Source organism: Antechinus flavipes, chromosome 1 (assembly GCF_016432865.1).
Source record: "Antechinus flavipes isolate AdamAnt ecotype Samford, QLD, Australia chromosome 1, AdamAnt_v2, whole genome shotgun sequence".
Lineage (NCBI taxonomy): Eukaryota > Metazoa > Chordata > Mammalia > Dasyuromorphia > Dasyuridae > Antechinus > Antechinus flavipes.
Window position 1 is genome coordinate 264,733,189 of NC_067398.1, and position 23,558 is coordinate 264,756,746.

At 40.7% G+C, this 23,558-nt stretch overlaps 1 protein-coding gene across 2 annotated transcripts in view; it reads left to right on the top strand.

Moving 5' to 3' along the window:
* Positions 1 to 314: 314 nt before the first annotated feature.
* GPRC5B (G protein-coupled receptor class C group 5 member B) overlaps positions 315 to 23,558 on the top strand; it is a 28,690-nt gene continuing 5,446 nt past the window's right edge. The window contains exons 1-3 of one of the 2 annotated variants that reach the window (XM_052001667.1): positions 331 to 427; positions 7,048 to 7,123; positions 17,581 to 18,594. In XM_052001667.1, the coding sequence (XP_051857627.1) occupies positions 17,589 to 18,594 (1,006 nt within the window). In that variant the 5' untranslated portion in view covers positions 331 to 427; positions 7,048 to 7,123; positions 17,581 to 17,588. Of the gene's footprint in view, positions 428 to 7,047; positions 7,124 to 17,580; positions 18,595 to 23,558 lie in introns of both variants that reach the window. The other variant, XM_052001661.1, reaches the window with a different exon arrangement.

Here is a 23,558-nt window from a genome sequence, read left to right on the forward strand (position 1 = left end):
GCACAGGGGCTGAGGACCTGCGGGAGGGGGGAGGGGCGGCCGCGGAGGTGGAGTTGGGGCTGTGGGAGAGCCAGTGAACTAGCTGGGCTTGGGGCCCGTGGGGCTGAGCTGAGCTGGAGAGAGGGCGGGGGGTAGGCTGAATACATTGAGGCGACAGGGCTGACAGCGAAATCCGGGACCGCTGTTGGAACGGAGCTGGAGCCGTAGTCAGAACCTGAGCGGGTCCGGCGACGTCGCCAGCAGCGGCAACAGGGCGCAGGGGGGCCGTGCGCGGCAATGCAGTGAGGGCGTCTGGGGGAGCTGGAGCCGGGACTAGGGGGTGGGGGGGAGGGCAGGGGAAGGGGAGACCGCTCTGCAGAAATGTGACTTCAGTGGCGACTGCGGGAGAAGCGGGAGAATCCGTCCGGCTTTGGGGCCGCCGGTGCGGGTGAGTGCGATGCGGTTGCAGAGGAGTTCAGCCCTAGCGGGGGATGGGGATGGGGATGGGGGGGAAGGAGGAGATGGCTTTCCAGGCCCTTGAGAAACTTTTCTTCTTCTTCGGCGGGAAGAGCTCTGTACAAAGTCTTCCATCCCGGAGAGTGTGGTCCCCCTGTATCATCCAAGGACCGCCGCAGGGACTGAGTGAGACAAATGGGGGAAGGGGGAGGAAGATTATTGGGGAGCTGGGAGGAGACCCCTGCATGGCCGCGTCCAGAGAGGAGCCGCAAAGGGCGCAGCGGGGCCAGCCTTGGGGGTGATTGTTTCAGGAAAGATGCGGGGAGGGTCTGGGTATGAAATGGAGGGGGTAGAGGAGCAGGGTTAAGTGGAAGATAGTCAGACCATCTTCGAATCACAGCAGGGGAGGCATCCCCTGATCCCCTTGGGAAACCAGTGCCTGGCCCACACCTGCAGAAGGAAGGTTGTTGCGGGTAGTGCTTCGTACTATCCAGAATGGAGTCACTGCGGGCTGGAGACTACTGGAGAAACGGGGGCCACAGAACACTAGAGGAAATCGGGTTGGAAACGGACTAATGCAGAATTAGAGAAGAAAGGGGGGAAACCTGAGCTGGAGGCTCTAGGGACCGTAGTGATTAGAAGAGCACCTTGGGAAATGTGACGAGGAGAGTTTTGAGGGAAAAGCTTGTAAGGAGACTGCAGCCTACCGCCAGGACTTGGGGGCTGGTGGCAGATTGCCAGAGCATGAAAAGACCTGGGGTTAGTAGCGTATATGGTTCAAGCTTATATAGCTGGTTTTTTTTTTTTTTTTTTCAGTTTTCTCAGTTTTTTTGTCTATGTATGCCTCTATGTTAGAGGACGATTGCTGGGTTGGGGAGGAGGAGGGGAAGGAGAGAAGAGATGGAGAGAAGGTCATTGAATACAATAGTACATCTGGTTGAAGGATATGGTGGCTGGGAAATATTTGCCTGCTGTGGGAAGGTCGGGACCTTAATGGAGGAGGGAGGGAGTACTAGCCCACCTCAGCTCTACAAAAAAATTCTGCTCCTTTGTAGGGTTGTTGACCCCAGGGACCCCCACCAGCCCCTGACAATTCAGCTCTGCGTTGTTGTTCAGCTCCCCAGGCTTCTGGTAGGGGCAGATATGTGGGCCAGAGTGCAATGCATTTTTATTCTTCCCTATTTCAGCTCCTAAAAGTTGGCTCTGGGGGACCTGTCATTATAGTTTAGATTTTCTTTGGATGAACCCTAGGGTGGTACAGGGCCTTTAACTCCTCCATGTAGCTGTCTCCTTTCCATCTTTTTGAAAAGGTGGCTCCTCTATCAGAAAAAGCAGGGAATTGATTAGCAAATATTGTTTGATTTCGTTTGCATCCAGTCACTGGGAGTACTGGGAGAATCCTTAGAGATGATTATCTCTAAAACCAAGAGGAAACTTGCCTTCCTACCTCTGAACACAATATTACAGATACCCTTTGATCAAGGCAGAGTACTGTGGAACTGTCAGCCATAAGATTTTGAAAGAGCTGGCTATCCTGCTTATGATCTTATGGATCAAATTCTAGTCAGTCCGATATCTTCATTTAGGAACTCTGAAGCTCTTGAGAAGTTAAATGATAACCCAAGGTCATGAAGATACTCTATAACTAACTGAGCCAAGGTTTGAGCTCACATCCCTGGGGATCCAAATTCTATGTTATTCCCATAATTCCCTACCTTACTAACATGTGCTTGGGATTTGTAAAGAAAGTGGGTGATTCGGAGCCAGCCCTCAGTCCTTATCTGAGAGGGTCACAGAAATGAGAGAAAACAGCAATATGTATGTGAGTTCTATTCTCCCTACCTAACTCCAGTCTCTTTAAGAGATTTTTTTTCCCTTTTTATTGGATAGACCCTATGGAGTAATAGAGTTGGCTTCAGATTGGCAAAGACCTTCTTTTGATGTGTGATCCTGGGTACTTAATTTCCTGTCTGTCCAGTGTGCCCCTGAACTTGACCCATATTCCTACAGATTGCTGAGATTTTTTTTTTTAAGGGAGAGGTAGGTGTAGGAGAATTTGAGAATGAGGGTCTGTGTATTTTGACTGGAGGCAGTCTAATAGTATGCAGAACAATATGCAAATTTAGGTCTTATTTTGAAACTACAATCCCCAAGCAATTTTGCATTCAAACCACTGTGTAAATTGTTCTTCCTCTCTATTCATTGCCCTAGGGCTTAAGTCAGAAGGGTTGATTCTGTGTATTGGAGCCAGTTGGAGTGCTGGATGCCCTGGCAGAAGAGAAGTGTAATACTTAGAGGGGGAAGTAGAGGGGTGGGATAGGGAGTAAAAAAGAAATATCAGCACTTTTAAGGCACAAATGTTTAAAAGTGTTTCAGAAATTACATACTAAAGATCATGAGGAATTTTCTACCTAACGACAGACTATTGTGATTTAACAGGAGGACATTTTTTTGCAGTTTGTCCCCTGTCTGCCTCTTCTAAGACCCGAAGCTCCCTGGGGTCTGATTTACCTCAAAGCAACTCTTAGTAGCTATAGCAATGAACTGGGAGAGATAGGTACTGGTTTTATACAGACTAGCGCCACTGGCTCCTCACCATTCTGTGCCAATTGGCTTGGTGTCTAGATGCAAAATTAATGGACTTAAACCTCCATTATCTGAGGAGGTGCCCGGTTGTCACTAATGGGTGATGTGCAGACAAAGATATATTAAGCCCCAGGGCTTGAGCATCTCTGACTCCAGTCTCACTGGATTCTTACTCTTCCCAAAGTGTGCTCTTTGGATCTGACAGAAGACCTGGACCCCTATGTTAAGAGTTATTTAGAACAAATAGTGTCCCTTCCCAGAACTATCTGATTTCTTAAATGCAGTTCAAAATTGGTAGAATTTTCTCTATCACAACCTAGGGGAAACCTGCCAGTCCTGAAAGGAATGGTCTGGAATATCATTTGCATTTAAATGATTGCTTTTATTTACAGGCTCCGGGCTGTTTTGCATATTCATGGAGACATTCTCACAACTGTATTTACATACCGAAAGGGATTTCTTTGGAGCTAAATCTAGGAGTTGAGTAGGTTAGGGTTTTGCCTGTGTTTGAGATAAATTGGTTGTGAGGAAGCTAAGAAATGAATGGTAGGAAAGGGTGGAACGAATTCTCCTGGTGATTCAGCCCAGCTATTTGTGCCCTAAAGTCTTTTGCTGACTGTTATCTACACTGACAAGAAAAGGCTAAAACCACAGGGCTGATGAGATAGATGAAAAACACCAGGCGCTCTGGAGGAGAGATCCATCTTAACTCTTTGTTCTTTCTCTGGAGAGCCAGTGCTTGGGGTTGATGAATTGGGTAGCTTATCATTCCCTACTAAATATTTCAGCCAAATAAAATCAACAAGCATTTATTAAGCACCATTATATATGCCAGGGATTTTGCTAATTGCTGAGGATACAAAGAAGGCAACAGACAATCTCTTTTTTTCTTCTCAGAATAATGGAGGGAGGGATCATGCAAATAGCTACATTCGGGCATACCACGTAGAGAATTAAGTGAAGATCACCTCAGAGGGAAGGTTTTCACAAACAAAGTGAGATCTGGGAAAGACTTGGAATGTGGGACATTTGCTAGAATCTGAAGGAGTTCAGGAGCCAGTGAGAACATTTTGGAATATAAACTTTTTGAATGGGGCAGGGATTTTTATATGTCCAGCACCTAGTACCTAGGATTGTAAATATAGAGCTGGAAAGAACCTTGGAGTGCACTTTATGTATGAGAACACTGAATTGAAATTGACTTGCTCAAGATCATCTGGCATCTCGGGTGGGATTCAAAACTGTTTTCCATAACTGCAACTGGCATTATAAGATCTTAACAAACATTCATTCAATGAATGGCTTTTGTTATTGTTCTATTGTTAATTGTTCAGCTTTGTATGACTCTGATTTCACAGACCATAGCATACCCATCTTGCCCATGAGGTTTTCTTGGCAAAGATACTAAAGTGGTTTGCCATTCCTTTCTCCATTTGTCTTGGGACACACAGTAGGTATTAGGTGTCTGAGGCCAGATTCAAACTCAGGTCTTTTCTGTCCAGCACTGTTATCCACTGATCCATTGACTGCCTTTAGGCCATTAATAAAGATTTTAACATAGCTTCTTTCTGAATAGGATTGAGAATATCAAACCTGACTTTACTCATATTAACTTGTGAATTAGGAATCAAAAACTTGTAGTTTGCATTCTGTCACTAATTTAAGATTCATAGTCACTTCCTCTCAGTTTTTTCTTCTGTAAAACAAGAAACATGATATAAATCAGTAATCATTAAACATTGGAAGCATCTATTATATGCCAGGTACTGGCATCTGGGAGACAAAAAGAGGCAAAAGATAATTCCTGCCCTGAAGAAGCTTACAATCTAATGATATTCACCTTCTCTTACTGGATTGCTGGGAAAATCGATATGGTAAATATTGAAAAATTTTGAGTACTAATAGAGATTCAGGGAATTATCTTTATTAAGTATTCCAAAGCTTAAGTAAGGGGACCTCAAACTCATTTTTTCAAATTAGGTATTAAAATTGTGGCTTCACTTCTTTAAAGAATTAGTTTTTTCTAAGTCAGAGCAGAAATTTCTGGTTCCAGAAATTACACATAGGTAAGCTGGGAACTGTGGCTATTTTTGCTTCAAGTGAAGAATTCATCATTTCTTTTAGGAGGAAAGCCTCTAAAAGGCTTTATTAGCGTGGGTCAATAAAATTTATGGGGAAGGAGATAACCTAGCTTATAGTCATTTAATCTGGATCCAATATTTGTGTCTAAAGAGAAAGCTGGTACCTGCCTTCTTTTACTGCTTTTCTGGGTGGTTTGATCTACATCAAGTGTTTGAAATCAATTTTCTGAGCTGGGCCCCTTTGGCATTCTAGGAAAAACATAAAAAATTAACATTTGTTAAAATGTTTGGGGGAGGGGTTATGGAAAGAAGTACTAAATTTCAGTTAGAAGTTAATGAAAATAAAGATGTCATTTCTCTCCCCCCCCCCCCCCCATCCAAGTTCTTGGACTCATGAAATCTATCCATAAACCTTCTATGAACGCCAGAGGCACGGAGAAGTGACACTGTCATCTAGGTGTCATCCTAGGATGCTTTAAATCTAATTAGATAAAGACATAGCTATGTCTTCAACATAGAAAGAACTTGGAAGAGAGCTTTTGAAGTCCCTCAATAGATTAAGGTTATAGATCTTGAGATGAAAGACATTTTAGGGACCATCTAGCTGTAGTTTAAGACACCAGAAAAAAGAAAATGAAGCCTTGGGAGACCATGCAGGTGGGTCAAATAGGTAGTAAGTATTAGGGGTAAAATTTGAACTTCAGTCCTCTGATTCTTGATCCATGATTTTCCCCACTGTACCAACCTAAAAGAACACTGAACTTAAGTTGGAGAAACTGAGTTTGAATTCAGGTTTTGAGGCCTCCAACAATTCACTTAATCTTACTTTTAAGTTTCTCCACTCTGGAAAATGTGAATAAAACTATCTGTGATTCTTAAATCTTAAAGTGCTATGAAACTATTTTTAATAGCTCATTGTTAAGTACAGTGCCTGACATTTAACAGCTGTTTCTTTTATCATTTTGCCCTCTTTGCCTCAGTTTCCTCATTTGTAAAATGAACTGAAAAGGAAATGACAAGTCACTCCTATATCTTTGCCAAGAATACTCCAAATGGGGTCACAAAGATGGAACGCAGCTGAAATGACTGAACAATAACACCTTCCTCTTCCTGCCCCCTCTTCATCAATATTAGTACTTCAAGAAAACCGAAGGAACCCCTACCCATTTTTGCTTTTAGTGTTAGATTCCCCAAAGGAAAATCACCTTGTTTCTATACTTCTGCTAGGATTACTTATTAGTCATCCTAAGGGAACACATTCTCATAAATCTGGGGTTGTTAACCTTTTTGTGTGTCCTGGATGCTTTTGTCAGTCTGGTGAAACCCATAAACCTCTTCTTAGAAGAATATTTTTAAAATTCATCAGATTATAAAGGAAACCAGATATATTGAAATACAGGGGTTTATATGTGAGAAAACATTTATGAAAACAAATTTGTTTTTAAAGTCCCCATTCTCCGGTTAAGACCCCCTTGTCTTAAAGAAATCTTCTGTTTTTATTCTTGATTCCTTGTTTGCTTTATAATAAAGCAAAGGATCGGAAACAGGAGATGGACTGACAGTGGGTTATCCATGTAACACCATCTCCATGGTAACTGGCCAGTCTAGAAGAGCTCGGTCACATGAGGTTTACATGACATGAATGAAATATACTATGTGTGTATGCGTGCTTGGGGGGTGGGGGGAAACACAGGAAGAGAATGGGAAATACAGAGCCTCAGAACAGGGAGCATTTGCAGAGCCAGCAGGCTACAAAGGTTGTTGTCCTGAAGCTATCTTTTGTGCTCAGAGGCATCATTTGAGTGGCTCGACAGAGTAGTTAAAGAAGCCCTCTTCTGAAGGATTGTTTACTGCGATTCTTTCAAGCTCAATGAACCACAGCTCACTAGAAAATTGAGTTCTCTCGTGCGTAATCTATCGCTTAATTGTGGACCTTTCTTTCCAGTGTGTATGTTTAAATCAGGATGGTTAAAGCAGCTTCATCTCAGTTCCGGTGTCCAGGAGTGTAGGTCATACCAAAGGTAATGGATATATTAGACTGGTGTTCCATTTTAATGTTTTACACCTTTTGAAGTTACTACATAGAAATATTGGGTTTGTTGCTTGTATTCTTTCCATCACTACCTACAGTTGTCTGCCATTGGGCTGACTTTAAATCTCGGCAGGCATTTTTAATATGGGAATTTAGAAAGGGATGGAGAATAGAGAAGGAACTCATTTCTTAGCACCCCCCTCCCCAATTTGGAATAATTCAAATATCCCTTTGGAAACAATGGCACTAATAAAGGGAGAGGGAACTGTGATTTACAATGCCTCCTGATTTCATTCTTCAATCCTTGATCACTACTATTTCATGGGTAGATGGCTGTTAGGATTCCTATCAGTAATGGTACTATAAAATTTGGCTATTCTATACAATCATAATAACCGGTATTTGTAGACCATTTTAAAATGTTCAAAGTGCTTCACATATGTTGTTATCTCATTTGAGCCTCATAGATAACCCTGTTACTGTCCCCATTTTATGGATGAGGACACTGAAGTTCTCAGAGGTGATTTGCCCAGGATCATAGAAAAATTAAATGTCAAGGGAGGGAATAGAACTTTCTCAAGTCACTACTTAGATTTTAGTGCTGGTTTTGCCACTGGTGCTAACTGTCATCTAGACTTCATCTCCCCAGGCCTCTGTTTCTTCATCTGTAAAATGAGAAGCATATTATCCCAGCTCTTCCTTACTGGTTCAATTGTGAAGTTCAGTAGGACTTGAAAAATACTGAGCACTATAGAATTAGCATGTTTTGTTATACCCCAAAGTTACAGAAAGTCCCCCTTCCCCCATAATCTTATTTTTCCTTTAGAATTAAACCCCACACTTGAACTTTACAGAATTGGACTTTTGTACCTGGAGCCATCCTACAACTTAACTCGGTCCCATGTTCACAGTTACAACAATAACAAGAACTTTTTTGTGTAGACTTGGGATTCGAAAGAACATGAGGCTTGGGATTCAAAGACATGGCCCTATATTTTTAGAGTTGAAGAAGATTACTTTAGGATGTTCTTTTTACAAATGAACAACGTGAGATCAGGGAAAGTTAAGTTTCTTACTTTATATCATACCATCTGAGGCAGGATTTTGAACTCAGGTCCTTTAATTCCCAAACCAGTTATATTCAAATAATTTATTGTTGTGTTTTATGTGTGTGTGTGAGAGAGAGAGAAATCCAATTATGAAAACAAATTTGTTTTTAAAGTCCACGATTCTGAGGCTATAATTAAAAAAAAAAAAAAAAGATAAGGTCAAAGTGGTGGTCATGTGATAAGGTTCAGGAGTGCAGAGATGAGGCGCAAAGATTGTGAAGGATCACAATGAGTCATTTTCCCTTCTAAAAGGTACATCTATTAACAAGAAAAAGTCTTGTATAAAATCCAAGTACGATTTTGTGCCATACTTTGGGAAGGGGTGATTTTTACAGACAGAAGGAAGGGGGAGAAACCAGGAGAGAATTGGGGAGATAAGAGATGTTTTGAAAACCAAGAACTGTTGTGGAGATGTTATCTTGAAGGATCAAATCAGGGAGGAGTTAGTGAGATACTTCATGGATAAAGACAAAGTCAGGGGAGATGTGGGAAAAAGCTCTCAAGAGTAGATTAAGGACTTATGGTATTAGGGAGAGAGTAAACTGACTTGCGTTCCCAACGAGAGGAACTAAGTTCAAATCTGGGCTTTTTTGTTTATTTATATCCAACTTTTCATGACTCTTTGGACTGTACTGTTCATGTCATTTTCTCTTCAAAGATAGTGGAATATTTTTCCATTTCTTTTTTCAGTGGATTAAAGCAGAGGTTAAAGGACTTATTAAAGATGACACAGCTAGTGTCTTGAGCCCAGATTTGAACTCAGACCCTGGGTGGGACACAATCTGCCTTTTTAGAAGCCTTTCCAGCCCCTCAATTCCTGGGTCTTCTCTCAGTTAATTCTTTCCTATTTATCCTGCATAGCTTGCTTTGTCCATGTTTGTTTGTTATTTCCCCCATTGGTCAGAGCAGGGACTTCTTTTGCCTCTTTGTAGCCCCAGTGTTTATCACAGTGCCTAGTACAAGTCACTGTATGAGACCTGTTTCTGGGTCTCAGTTTTATTTTTTGTAAAATGGAGTAGTGCTAGGTGGTCTCTAAGACCCCTTTCATTTCTCTCTATGACCTTCTGATCCTTATTTTACAGTTTAGTTAGTTGCAGTCCAGGAATGGTACAGGTTCTCTGATGCCTCTTCACTGCTGTTTACATCTTTCCATTTTTTTAAAGCTCTAATATTTAGTCTTCTGATTCTCCTTAATCTTCACTTTCATCATTTTAAAAATGGGGATAATATATGCTCTAATTTATATTTTTTGTGAAGATCAAATGAAGTGATGCAGGTTGAAAGTAATTTATTACTCTATCCTTATAAATGTTATTATCATAGATAAACCAAACCAATAAATAACTTTTTTAAAAATTAGGTCAATAGTTGCAGCTTCTTGCACTGACAGACCTAAATCTCATCCTGTTCTTTTTGATCACTGCCAGAATTATAGGGAAATAATATGAGGTAAATTACCATATATTTACTTTGTATGCATTTTATCTGTATTATATTGTATATTTGCTTTTTTAGAACATATGTTTGTCAAAAGTAAATACTGTTTTGTTTTTGTCTTCATCTCCAGTGTCTAACTCAGTACTGACACATAGTAGCTGATTAATTAATACTATTTGATGGATTAATAGGAAGAAATTGGTAGTGTCAGGAGTCAAGAGATGAAAGAAGGTGAAGGTAATGCTTTGTTACTCAATCTTCTCCAACTCTTCAAGAAAACCCAGGGTTTTCTTGGCAATAATACCGAAATGGTTTGCCACTTCCTTCACTAGTGGATTATGACAGAGTTTAAATGACTTGGCCAGGGTCACACTGTTAGTATCTGAAGTTGGATTTGAACTTGGGTCTTCCTGGTACCAGACCCACCACTCTATCCAGTTAGCCACCCAGGTGCCTCTAAAAGTCAGTGCTTTGGCCATTGCATATGAAATGCCTTGGACTGCTAGAACTGGCACTTCAGCTAGGACACATCAGGAAATCAGAAAAGGTTACAGTAGTTAGTGTAGATTATTCTGTATTTATTGGGTGAGGAAGGGAAGGCACCAGAATCAGTGGAATAATTTTGGGAACTCCCCCATACATCATCATTACCATCATAGCTAAAATTTATATAATGTTTACTCCGTGCCAAGCAATTATTATCCTTTTTGATCCTTGCAACAACCCCAGAAGGTAGAGACTATTATCCTCATTTTATAATTGAGGAAATTGAGGCAAACAGGTTAAGTGGTTTATCCAAGGTCATACAATGAATAAAGGACTAAGGCAGGAATTGAATTCAGGTCTTCTTGCTTCCAAGTTGGACATTCTGTCCACACTGCCACCTAGTTGTTGAGAATATTAGAAGGCAGAAATCTAGGGAATTGACTGTTCCCTAGTGTCAATGCGGTATGGTGGAAAAAAGCCTGGGTCTGGAATCAAAAGTCCTGGGAACAGCCTTTCCTTCTTTTTTTCTTTTTTTATTAAAGCTTTTTATTTTCAAAAATTTTTTTTCAAATTTTATATTTCAAAAAAAAATCAAAACATTTCAAAATCTATGCAAAGATAGATTCACCCTTGCAAACTTTTGTGTTCCAGTTTTTCTCCCTTCACCCCACCCCTTCCCTAGACAGCAAGTAATCCAACATGTTAAATACACAATTCTTCTATACATACTTCCACAAGAAAAATCAGATCAAAAAGGGAAAAAAATGAGGGAAAAAAAAAAAAAAAAAGCAAGCAAACAACATTACAAAGCTGAAAATACAATGTTGTGATCCACACTCAGTCCTCACAGTCCTCTCTCTGGATACAGATGACTCTTTCCATCACAAAATCATTGGAATTGGCTTGAGTCACATGAAAAAAGTCATGTCCATCAGAATTGGTCGTCGCATAATCTTGGGAGCAGCCTTTTTGAGTCTCCCTTAATGCTATTGCTTTTCCTCCTGGTTGATTATCTCCAATTTTTCCTGTATACAGCTTGTTTGTACACAGTTGTGTGCATATTGCCCATCCTGCCTCCAGTAAGATAGTGAGCTCCTTGAGAGCAAGAACTATCTTATAACTTTCTTTGTATCTTTTTCCTGAGGGACAAACAAAAACAAGTGTTTAACACAACCTTGAGATATAATAGGTACCTCGATGGTGAGATAGGTTAAGTGCCAGGTCTGATGTCAAAAAAAAACTTATCTTCCTGAGTTCAAATCTGACCTCAGACACTTACTGGTTGTGTTGGGCAAGTCACGTAGCTCTGTTTGCTTCAGTTTCTTCATCTGTGAAATAAGCTGGAGAAGGAAAAGGCAAATCACTTCAGTTTCTTTGCCAGGAAAACCTCATGGATACTATTGATAGTATTGACCCAAATGGGATCAACAAAGAGTTGGACATGACACAATAATTAACTTTTGTTGGGCCTCTCTCTACCACTGACCTTATCTCCTGATTGTGGAAAGGATCTTAGAGTCTTCGATTTTTGAAGCTAGATCTATGCCCACCTATGTTAGAGAATGGCTTTCTTTTCTTTTGGGGGGCTGTTATCTTTTAGTATTTCCAACCCTGCATTGTAACTTACCTACAGTGAGTTTCTGACTTGACTCTAGTGGCTTTTGTTACAGGAAATTTGAAGGGCTATTCTTGACTGAACCATGTGAGGAGGAATCCCTGTGGGGCTTAGTGAATATTTCTGTTGAGAGTTTGGGATCCTATTTAGGAAAGGACCTGAAAGGATGTTTCTGTGGTTGGTATGAGGCAGGCCAGCAGCAAAACGGGACACTCCTCTTTGCAAATAACCTGGGAAGTCTGGTAGATATGTTCATTTAGCTCACTGGCTGACTGGAATGCCATAGGAGAGCTTTGAAACAAGAGGAGGGGAGAATGTGCATGAACAGGTGCAAATGCCCTGAGCCCATGCAACTGGGAGACCTTTACAGGGTTTGGCACATCTCATTTTCATCCACACAACCCTGGGAGATCAGTGTTATTATTATCTTCATTTTACATATGAGGCAGACATAGAGTAAATGACTTGCCCAATGTGAAATCTGAAGCCAGATTTGAACTTGAACTCAAGTCCAGCACTCTATCCACTGTGCCAGGTGGCTGTCCACTGCTGGAATGTAAGGAGAGGATTTCATTGGCTATAGAAATCCCAGTGAGCAAACTGCAAACTCCTTCTTCTAATGCCTCTGCCATGGCAAACAGTGCAATTTACAGACTTAGTTGCCTGACACCCAGAGATAAAGAGATTTTTTCGGGGAGGACATTATCATTCTTTGTCAGAGATAGCATTTGGATCTACATCTGAGGCCAGATCTCTGTCCGTTGTACCACACTGTCACAACTGATAGTGTCATTCTTAGAAGGAGGATGGGTCACTATGGGGAGTAAACATAGTTTTGCCCTCCACGGGGAACATGCAGAGACTTCAGGAAATAACTGAATCTGGTAGTAATTGGTTGAACCCACAATTCAATTTTAAGGGGAAGCAGAGAAGGAGAAGGTGACTCGTTTATACTTGGATGTGAGAAAGCAAGCAGTGAGTCAACAGAATGTTTGCCGATAGAAACAGGCAAGGTTGGGATCTACTGTGTAAACAAACTCCTGGTTTGATCCTGGGGCTCTTGCCATTGTGTTGTCACCTTGGAGCCCTGATGGGGTTGTGTAGGTGCCTGTCAGACCAAGGTCATGTGGCCCATACAGATGGCAACAGAATTGAAGAAGTAAGAAATGTTGAAAGATATGGTCACCCCCAGTAGAGGAAGAATGAAGATTGGCCTGGAGTCTGAAAAGCTTTGGGAGTAAATTCTGACTTAGGGGGTTGCGAGCTGTGTGACTTTATGACACTGAGCCTCAGTTCCCTTGTTTGTAAAAAGGTGATTATTACAATAGTTGTTCATTCATTTTCAGTCATGTCCAACTCTGTGTGACCCCATTTGGGGTTTTCTTGGCGAAGATACTGGAATGGTTTGCAATTTCTTTTTCCAGCTTATTTTACAGATAAGGAAACAGAGGCAGATTAGGAGTAAGTGACTTGCCTAGGGCCACAGAGCTAGTGTTTGCTTTTTGGTGTTTAGTCTTGGCCTGGCACCATGCCAAACCCACACTTAGTGCTTTACATTTATGATCTCATTTGATCTTTTATAACTTTAGAAGGTACATGCTATTATTATCCCCATTTTATTGATGAGGAAACTGGAAAACAGAGTTAAGGGATTTGCCCAGGGTCACACAGTTAGAAAGTATCTGAGGCAGGATTTGAACTCTGGTTTTTCTGACTCTAGGCCTTGCACTCTATCACTGACAGACACCAGAGTAATACAGAGTTGTTGATCAATCAAATTGTTATATATAAAGTACTTTGTGAACCTTAAAAGATTTATATAAATGTGAAATATTATTTACCCCCTTTCAAAAAGCATACTGAGCACTGACCATTACTTATTCCCTGTGTGTTCCAATAAACACCAGTAGAATCCAATGGGGCTTTTCTCTGTATAATTCCTAGCAGGCAGTGTCCTCTCTGAAAGGGTTTTTCTCCCAGATGACTGTATTAAACAGCTGCCAGAAAAAAAAGAGATTCTCAAGGTATCTTCTCCTTTTGTATGCAGCTAAAACAAATGCTATTGTTTCAGTCACTAGTCCATCTGGGAAAATGACTCAAATGTTAGATTTGGCATTTCCATCAGCTCTCCCCATGGCTCAATCTGTAAACATTTATTAAGTACCTGCTAAGTGACAAGCAAAATGAGCAGCAAAAAAAAAAAAAAAAAGCATCCTTGTCTTCTTATACCTCATCTTGTAATAGGAAAGGTCATCTAGTGGGGTCACATAACTGAATATAGGAACTGAAAAATTATTATTTATTATCAGTAAGTGTTTGAATTGTATACCAATTTTATATACCCAGAGTCGCATTTGTTACATCCCAGAGCATATCTGAATTGATTGGCTATAATAAAATTTTGTCCAAATGAATCCATTGTTTGAAATGAAATTTTATTTAGAATTAAACAAAGAGTTACTACCCGATCTGTTCAAATATAAAGAAGGGAACCCAGTAAAAGTAGGCAAAAAAGTGAAGCATTTACTAATCCTTATAACCCTCTTGCTTTCCTCTAATCTCTTACGGGAGGCGGGAAGGAAGGGAAACAGAGAAGGAGAAAGGAAGGGAGAATATTTCTGAAAGGAAGAATGATTTGTTAAGTACATAAAATGATTGTTTGTAAGGAAAGAGAACTGAAAATCAGCTAGTACTTGAGAGCATAAACAACCAGGTTACACCTTTTTTAAGATCTTTGAATAAACAACCTTTAAGTTGCCTCATTATAGAAAGTGACTTTGAGAGGAATCAGTCCCAGAGAAAGTTTTTGTTTTATAAAATTGTATAATGGATCAGAATTTGGTTGCATTTGGAGTGGAGTAAAAGCTTTATAGCCATGAGTCAAACAACCGGATATAGCTGCAGTTATAATATATAATAGTTTCAGCTATTTTAGATTCCCTGGAACCCAGAAGTGATTTGTCCAAGGCCATGCAGAATTGGCAGAATTGGGATTAGAAATCAGATCTTTGGGTTCTAAATCAGCTGTTGTTGCTTCCACTCCCCTGGAATGGTTCATTGAGCCAGGCTAAAGGATTAGTTTTGTCAGAAGGAAGGTTCCTGGATAATGGGATTTGGCTTGTGAGACTTCCAGGCTTCCACTTGGTTGTTGGCTTGAACTGGTATTCTCTAAACAGGAGCCAAGTTTGTAAATCTGGTGAACCCTCCTTGGTCCTTATGCCTTCCCCAGGCTTCTGTGTCTTCTTTATTTTGACTTTACATGCTATCCTGGGGATAGCTAGGTAGTATGCTGTATAGAGTACTGAACTCGGAATGTGGAAAACTCTTCTCCTTCAGGAGTTCAAATCTGGCCTCAGACATTTACTAGCTGGGTGACCCTGAGCTAATCATTCCACCCTGTTTGTCTGACTTCCTCATCTGTAAAATAAACTGGAGAAGGAAATAACAAACCACTTCACTAATTTTACCAAGAAAACCTTAAAAATAGGATCACTAACAGTCGAAAACAACACAGTGTCAATAACAAACATTATCACCAGTGGAGGAACTCAAAGTTATTGAGGGTAGATAAACAGGAGCAAAGAAGAATAAAGGAAACACTTTAAAGGAGAGCAGAAGGATTATTAACCTTGAAAATTCAACTAAGAGCTAGTATTATCACATGTCCTTGTGGTCCTCCTACTGATTTGGGCAGGAAGGAACCTTAGAGATCATCTAATCTTTTTATAAAGGAAAAGACGCTCTAGAGTAGGCAAGTGACCCCATTCGTGGTCACACAGTAAGGTAGTGATAGGTCTACTTTAGTCACTCTGACATCCTTTCATGTGCCCCAATTGAGATTAGTGCCATCAGGCACAGAAGAAAGACAACTAGGGCTTTATCCCATTGGTCAAGACAACAGAGTTCAGTACCCATGTAACAAGAATAGTCAAATTGCAAATTAGTCACACCAGTTGCTAGTTTGGGCTCTTCTTTCAGTGCAGATGCCCCAAATCTTTGATCCCCTTTTCTGTTTAGAAATTAAATTCTAGGTTGATGCTATAAAATCAAACTTGTTTGATCATACAATTCCTTAGTAAAATTTATAACTATGTATATTATAAATAAAAACTAACTTAAATGGTTGAGATAATTGTGAAAAAGTACATTTTATAGGTGAGTTGACAAGTCATTTGTAATATGTCTGGAATTGTGCTGTGAAGAATATGAGCATTATTAAATATGGAGTCAGCCTAGTGACTGACCTCTTCAACTCTGAGAACTAATTGAAAATTCTCACGAAATTTCCTCAATCAGGGGCCTCTTTTCACCATGGATAATAGAAAACTTGGGAAAAGATAATGGGATCTTATCTAAGATAATAGACTTAGAGCCCAAGTGCCTAATTTTATACATAAAGGAAGCCAAGGCCAAGGACTATTAAATATTTGCACAATATCAAATTGGGCAGCTAGGGGATGCGGTAAATAGTGCCAGACCTGGAATCAAGAAGACTCTCCTTCCTGCATTCAGATCCAATCTCAGATACTTACTAGCTGTGTTACCCTGGAAAAGTCATTTAATTCTGTTTGCCTTGGGGTTTTGTATGTAAAATGAGCTGGAGAAGGAAATGGCAAACCACTCTAGTATCTTTGCTAAGAAATCTCTAAGTTAGGGTCCCAAAAGTCAGGATTGAAGACAATTGAACAACAATAAGGTCAAATGGCTGGTAAGGATCAGTTAGGTAGGATTTAAATCCAGTCCTTTGATTCCAGAGCCTTTACTCTTTTGATTCCACTACTCTGTCCCTTTCTGGGTAACTCTTAAGATCTAATAGAGGTATAAAATCTCTAACATTCTGTGAATCCCAAACACAATAGATACACAGGAAAAAGTCAAAATTTTATGTGTTTGGGGTAAGGCTGGAGACCTTCTGCATCTAAGATTTCATCATTGAGGATGGAAACTCCTTAAACCCAATGCAGTTCCTCTGTCTCGGATTTTACTGAGAAACTAAGTAAATTTCTCAGTACTCAGTATCACACAGCTAGTTCAATATGTTCACAGACACAGATGTTGAACTCAGATCTTCTTAGTTCTCAAACTTAGTTCTTGTAACCCCAATACTACACTGTCAGTTCTCCTTTAAGGGTTCCCTGTTTTCTGCAGTGGTTTTTAATCCAGTAGATGTTTATCAGCTTTTGTCATCATGCCCACACGATAGGTACTCTCCAGTCTTCCCTGAGGTTTTAAGGTGGTGGGAGTGGAAATCAACCTATAACTCAATGCAGTTTTTATCTATACAACATAAATAATTCATCAAACCTTATGCTCCCTCTGAGGTGACTAGGATTTGAGGCTCTTTGGCTGGGAGATGGCTCAGGGCAACTTTAGAGACAAAGAAAATGATCAATACTGCATTTACTTATGGAAGCTCCTGGGACTGAAGCTATTTGGGTGGCTGGAGGGCAGGCAAGGATTGGAGCAGCTGTGGTAGATAGCTCAGTACAACTGTGGACAGAGACAGAGCATAGATTCAATAGGCCTACTATGAAGAGCAATTGGAAATGATAAGCTATAATAATTATAATACAATAAATTTTAATAAAATAAGTTTTGATCTCTAGCATAGGTACAGGACTTTCTTTTGGGATGGGTCTTCTTGAAAGAGTAACAACAGTTTGAAATAAGTGGGAGACTTTCCTCCCTTTAAAATAATTCAAATGTTGCACTATTTAAAAAAAAAAAAAAAAGCTTGTTTATAGGATGGTGTCTTTAATTGATTTTTTTCTCTTTTTAAAAACATTTATGCCATTTCAGAGAGAAAAATGAGAACCCACCTGGTCCTCTCATTTCTCCTCTTCTTTGTGATCGGCTATGGCTCCTCAGAGAACGCCAGCACCTCTCGAGGTTGTGGGCTTGACCTCCTCCCTCAGTACGTGTCCCTGTGCGACCTGGATGCCATTTGGGGAATCGTGGTGGAGGCAGTGGCAGGGGCTGGGGCCCTGATCACACTGCTGTTGATACTGATCCTCCTGGTGAGGTTGCCATTCATCAAGGACAAAGAGAAGAAGGGGCCCCTGGGCCTGAACTTCCTATTCCTTCTGGGGACCCTTGGGTTGTTTGGACTGACTTTTGCATTCATTATCCGAGAGGATGAGACCATATGCTCAGCGAGGAGGTTCTTGTGGGGAGTGCTCTTTGCCCTGTGCTTCTCATGCTTGCTCAGCCAGGCGTGGCGAGTCCGGAGGCTGGTTCGCCATGGGAAAAGCCCCTCGGGCTGGCACCTTGCCGGTATGGCCATATGCCTGATGCTGGTCCAGGTCATTATTGCCACAGAGTGGCTGGTCTTGAACGTGGTCCGGGATAAAAAGCTAGCCTGCAGCTATGAACCCATGGATTTTGCATTGGCCTTAATTTATGACATGGTTCTGCTGGTGGTGACCCTGGGGTTGTCCCTCTTCACTCTCTGTGGGAAATTTAAGAAATGGAAGAAGAATGGGATTTGCCTCATCCTTACCACCTTCCTCTCCATCCTGATCTGGGTGGCCTGGATGACCATGTACCTTTTTGGCAATGCAGAACTAAGGAGAGGTGACGTGTGGAGTGACCCCACCCTGGCCATCGCCCTAGTGTCCAGCGGCTGGGTGTTTGTCATCTTCCATGCTATTCCTGAAGTGCACTGCTCGATCCTCCCGTCACAGCAAGAGAATACACCCAACTACTTTGACACGTCACAGCCCAGGATGCGGGAGACGGCGTTTGAAGAAGATGTTCAGCTTCCCCGGAGCTACATGGAAAACAAAGCTTTTTCAATGGATGAACATAATGCAGGTAACTTGAACCAAGCTTTGTCTCTAGCTTCTATCAACTGGATGATGAAGAGCTAGACACTGTTCCTTCTGTACCCCATTTGCTGATCAATTGGGGCATTTTGAAGTGGTTTCAGGTTCTTTAGTTAAATAAAAGTAAATTTTTCTAATTGTCTGAACTTGTAGAACAGAGGTGACCAAGTTGTAAATGCAGATTACTAAGGTCCTTGCTAACTATTCAGCCTATGTTATTTGGGAATTGTTACTGGGAATCCTAGGAGGAAGGAGAAAGCTCACAGGTGTGTTCAGTTCTACAAGCGGCAGAGGATAATGCTGAGTCAGCCCAGCAAATGGTCATTTGTTCTTCCCAATAGCAGAGTCCACATCTTTGGGTTTGCTTGGTGAGCATGGAGAATTGTGTGAGTATTGGAAGAGATTTGTAAGAGAGGGAAGGTTCCTCCCCATCATTCTTCACCAGTGCAGCGAATCTCTAGATACATTTCAGAATGAGAATGTATTCTCTGGAAGCCCTGCACTCAGTAGGGCGTAGTGGATAGAGCCACTTCTTGCACTAGACTTGCAATCGGGAAGAATTGGATTAAATATTGCCTTAGAAATTAATTTAGGGGACCTTGTTAAAATCATCTGACCTCCCTGAATCTCACCTTTCTCTTTGGCAAATCCAGGTACTAAATAGCCAGCTCCTATTTCTCAGAGTTGTTGAGAAAATTAGAAGAAATAGTGTGTATACAGTGTTTGCATTGCAGACCTAAAAGCATTTCCTATATGTAAGGTGCTACTGATGTTGTAAGAGACAGGTTGCATGACAGGTAGCATGTTGGTTTAGAGGTCAAGAAGACTTGGATTTGAATCTTGCCCGTGACACATTGTACCTGTGTGACTCTTAACTGCATTTGTGTATTATTAGTCTGGGTAATATAAAGAATTAAAGATCCCCATTCTGTGTTTGAGACAGTGGTAGGAATCCTCTGTCCCTTTGCATGTGTGTGTGTGTGTGTGTGTGTGGAAAATGGCTTTACTTTCTTTTGTATTCTCAGAGAGAGAGAGAGAGAGAGATCCCCATGGTTCCAGTTGAAGTCTGATACATCACATTCAATGTCATGGTTCTCTTAGGGCCATGGGAGAGCTTGCCCCTCTGCTAACTCCCTTCTTATGTCTCCTTGAGCAGCCATGACACATCTGAGCTCTAGTTTTCCACAATTAATTTCCACAATTAAAAAAAATTGACTTGAAGTCTAAAGTGTATTCTCAAACTACCGTTCTACAAACCTCTTTTGATTCTGATTTATGAGGGTTGCCCCTTCTCATCCAGTATCCATAGTCTTCTGGGACCAAACCAATGAAGACAGACCAGACAAAAATAGAGAGTGGATGTCTTGGTATGCATTCTCCCTTTCCCCTGAGTGTATTCAAGTGCCAAAAAGATTACATTTTTTATTTACTCTGTTAAAAATCACTTTGTATCTTTATTAGTGCAAATAATTGCCAGTTGGCTATGTGTAAAGTTAGGGAATGGGGAGCCTTACAGTTCGCCCAAAATTGTGTCCTGACCCCCAATAGCAAAGCAGACTCCTCACAGGCATAAATCCATGAAACAGAAACCTTATCTGCTATGGCCTGGGCTCTCCTGCACTTGTCCTTTAGCCACTATTGAGACCAGCTGTTGGAATTCTTGGCATAAGCCCCAGGAGTCTTGAATTTCAGGGAGCCAGGGCTCAAGACCTCTCCAGTTGGACTCCTTCATACCACTATGGCCCTCATCTCAGGCCAATGAAATCTGATTTAAGAGAATCATGCAAGATCTATTTGATTAAAACTTGGTCCTCTCCAGTTTCAATCTTCTTGTTTCACTGACATGATACAAGTGATAGAGGACCACTTTGCCCTCCCTTATCACCTTCCTTGTTTGATACTTCAGTGTTGTAATGCAGAGGTTCTTAGGGCAAAGAATGTAATTCTGAGAAAAATTATACTCATGGCTATGATTTGGTGACAAAGTTCATTTCAGTAGTCTCTGTCTCCTTCCTTTTTCCTGAGAGAGAGATCTTGCTTAGACTTCCTGCTTATTAATATCAGTGCCAGCATGACAGAAGTGATAAGAAATTAAAATGCATTGAAAAATCTAGCACCTTGAATCACAACCTCAAAAGCCTTAGAGATGTGTTAAACATTCACCTTTCAGAGGAATGAGATGAAGTGCTTTTTCAAGAGAGTACTTCTTTTAGGGGCCATAGTGGATAGAGTAATGGAGTGAAGAAATCCTGAGTTAAAAATCCCTTTGGATACTTCCTAGCTGTGTGACTATTATGGGCAATCCAGTTCACTGCTCTAAATCTCGATTTCTTTGTCTATAAAAACAGGGATGACATCTTTAGTGTCTATTTCAGGGGAAAGCTGGTAATGAGGCTCAGGTACATATTTAGTTCCATGAGTATCAATTGATCAGAGGCTAAAGAGATTTGGGGATTAGGACATGAAGATCCCATTGAACCAGGGGTTATTTTATGTTTATACTAAGGAATAAGGTAGTGGAGTGGATAGATGGGACTTGGAAGTCAGTGAAGAAGACCTGAGTCCAGATCCTATATCAGATATTTAGTAGCTGTTGGATCCTGCATCAGTTTCCTCATCTGCAAAATGAGGAGATAATAGAGCACCTATCTCACAGTTGTGAGGATCAAGTGAGATATATGTCAAGTGCTAAATAAATGCTAGCTATTTTTATCTTTGTCTATCCCCTCCACCCACCCCCACCTTAGTGAATTCCCTGAAGTGACTGCCCAGAGATTTGGCAGTTGCTTTCGAGGGCTGCATTCTTTTGTCATGGATATGATTATATATCCGTAATATTAAACTCAAATAGAAGCAGATGCTTGCAGACCATATTGACTTAGAAAATCACAGATTCACCTTATCTGTTATCTTATTTTTTTTGTTTTATTATCTTTTTTTAAAATTTTTGTTAATTTTTTTTATTTTGTTAAATTTTTCCCAATTAAATCTTAATCCAGTCCAGGCTGCCCTTGGGAGTTTTGTAGGCCAGTCAACATCTGGGATGTACATCATCTCATCTCTGTTATTATAATGAGAGATTTAGACATAATGACCTTCTACTTCTGCAAAACCTTATTCATAGCTCTCACTATGGAGGAAGCCAAGGGTTTGGCTCATCTCTGCTACTTAGTCCTTTCACTAATTCATTCCTTGGAGCTTTGGTTACTCAGCAAGTTGGAAACAAACTTTGGGCCTGCTCTCTTTGTATGTGTCTGGAGAAAAGGCCTCACTTTGTTATTGTTTTAGACAAAGCAATACAAGGCTTACTTGTTTCGGCTGGGTTTAAGCACCCTGATTCCTGTGGTGATAGCAGTTTCTGGAAGGATTGGCATTTTAGAGCCACCTGGACAGCAGCAGGAGCACCAAGGTATTGGGAACAATTTCAACTTAGCAGTTCCTGAAAAACCTACTAAATGAAATCCACTGGGCTCTGGAGATGGAGATAGGAGTGACTGTGATTTCATCAGTAAAGGAAACATCCAGCCCTGCTTCTCAAGGATAGGAATTTTCAAGTGAGGGCCTTCCTCCCACTGACGTTGCTTTGAGCACATAGAGAGATTCAGTGAGTTGACTAGAACAAGCTGCCTTTGGAACTATAGACACATTTCTTCAATTAGTCAGTAAAGAGACAAGCACAAAGCCAAACAGGGCCTACTTTTCAGATTAATGTAAGTGGGAAAGAGTAGATAGGTGGATAAAGCACTGACTTTGAAGTCAGAAGGAAGGTTCTGAGGTTCAGGTACCCCAAATAAACAGTTCACTGGTTTAAGAAGTAAAGCAAAGTAAGAGCTTAACATTTGGCCTTCTCTTTCACACTTAAGAGAAGAAGGAAACCTGGGTTATGACAGATGATATGCATAAGGTTTTGTTTTGTTTTGTTTTGTTTTTAGCATTTTAGAGTATGTATAAAATGCTTTTTTAAAAAATCGAATTTTATTTTTCCAAATATATTCAGATAGTTTTCAACATTCAGCTTTGCAAAATCTTGTATTCTAAATTTTTCTTCCTCTTACTCTCTTTCCCTCCTCCCCTCCCCAGATAGCAAGCAATCCGATATAGGTTAAATATTTGCAGTTCTAGAATAAGATTATCCAAAGAAAAGGCATTGGAAATAGCGAACAACTTCTGAATGCTCCTCTGCCTTAAGTGATACCTCCATTCCTGGTTCCCTACGTCCAGAGGTATTACTGATGGCTACACAATTTTGTTCTCAGAAAATGCATAGGAAAAGAATTTGGAGCAGCTAGATGGTACAGTGGCTAGATCACCATCCCTGAAGTCAGGAGGACCTGAGGTCAAATTTGACCTCAGACACTTAATATTTCCTGACTGTGTGATCCTGGGCAAGTCACTTAACCCCAATTTCCTCAGCAAAAAAAGAAAGAAAGAAAAGTACTTCATCTAGTATTTCCTGAATTAGATCTGTTTTTCTTCAGCTCCCTGACCCAAACCTAAGACGTTCTTCCTGAAGTTCAGGATGCTTCTAGGCATGATTTGGGTGCTTGTATAAGTAACTAATTACACATGGTTTAATGAGACTTTGTGCTTGCTCCTAGGCTCTCTGGTGTAGGATTTATTTAAGAGGGATTTCTTTAACAGAACAATTATCAAATGAGAATGAGACTAGCTGGCATTTCTGCATTTTAAATAGATGAAGAAACTGAGATTCAGAGACTTGGCCCATAATATAGATAGTATCAGGTGGGATTTAAATCCCGTCCAGTGTAACAAACAATTATTTTAACTGTTGTGTGCAGAGCCAGGATAGGGGTCACAACATCAGTCCTCTCAAAGAACTTGGGTTCTGCATTGAATCTAAATTTTGACTCCCAACCCAGCATTTTATCACCTGCACCAGAATGGTGGCCACAGCTCCAGTGTCAGCCAGCTACTTCAGAGGGTTGCAAAATT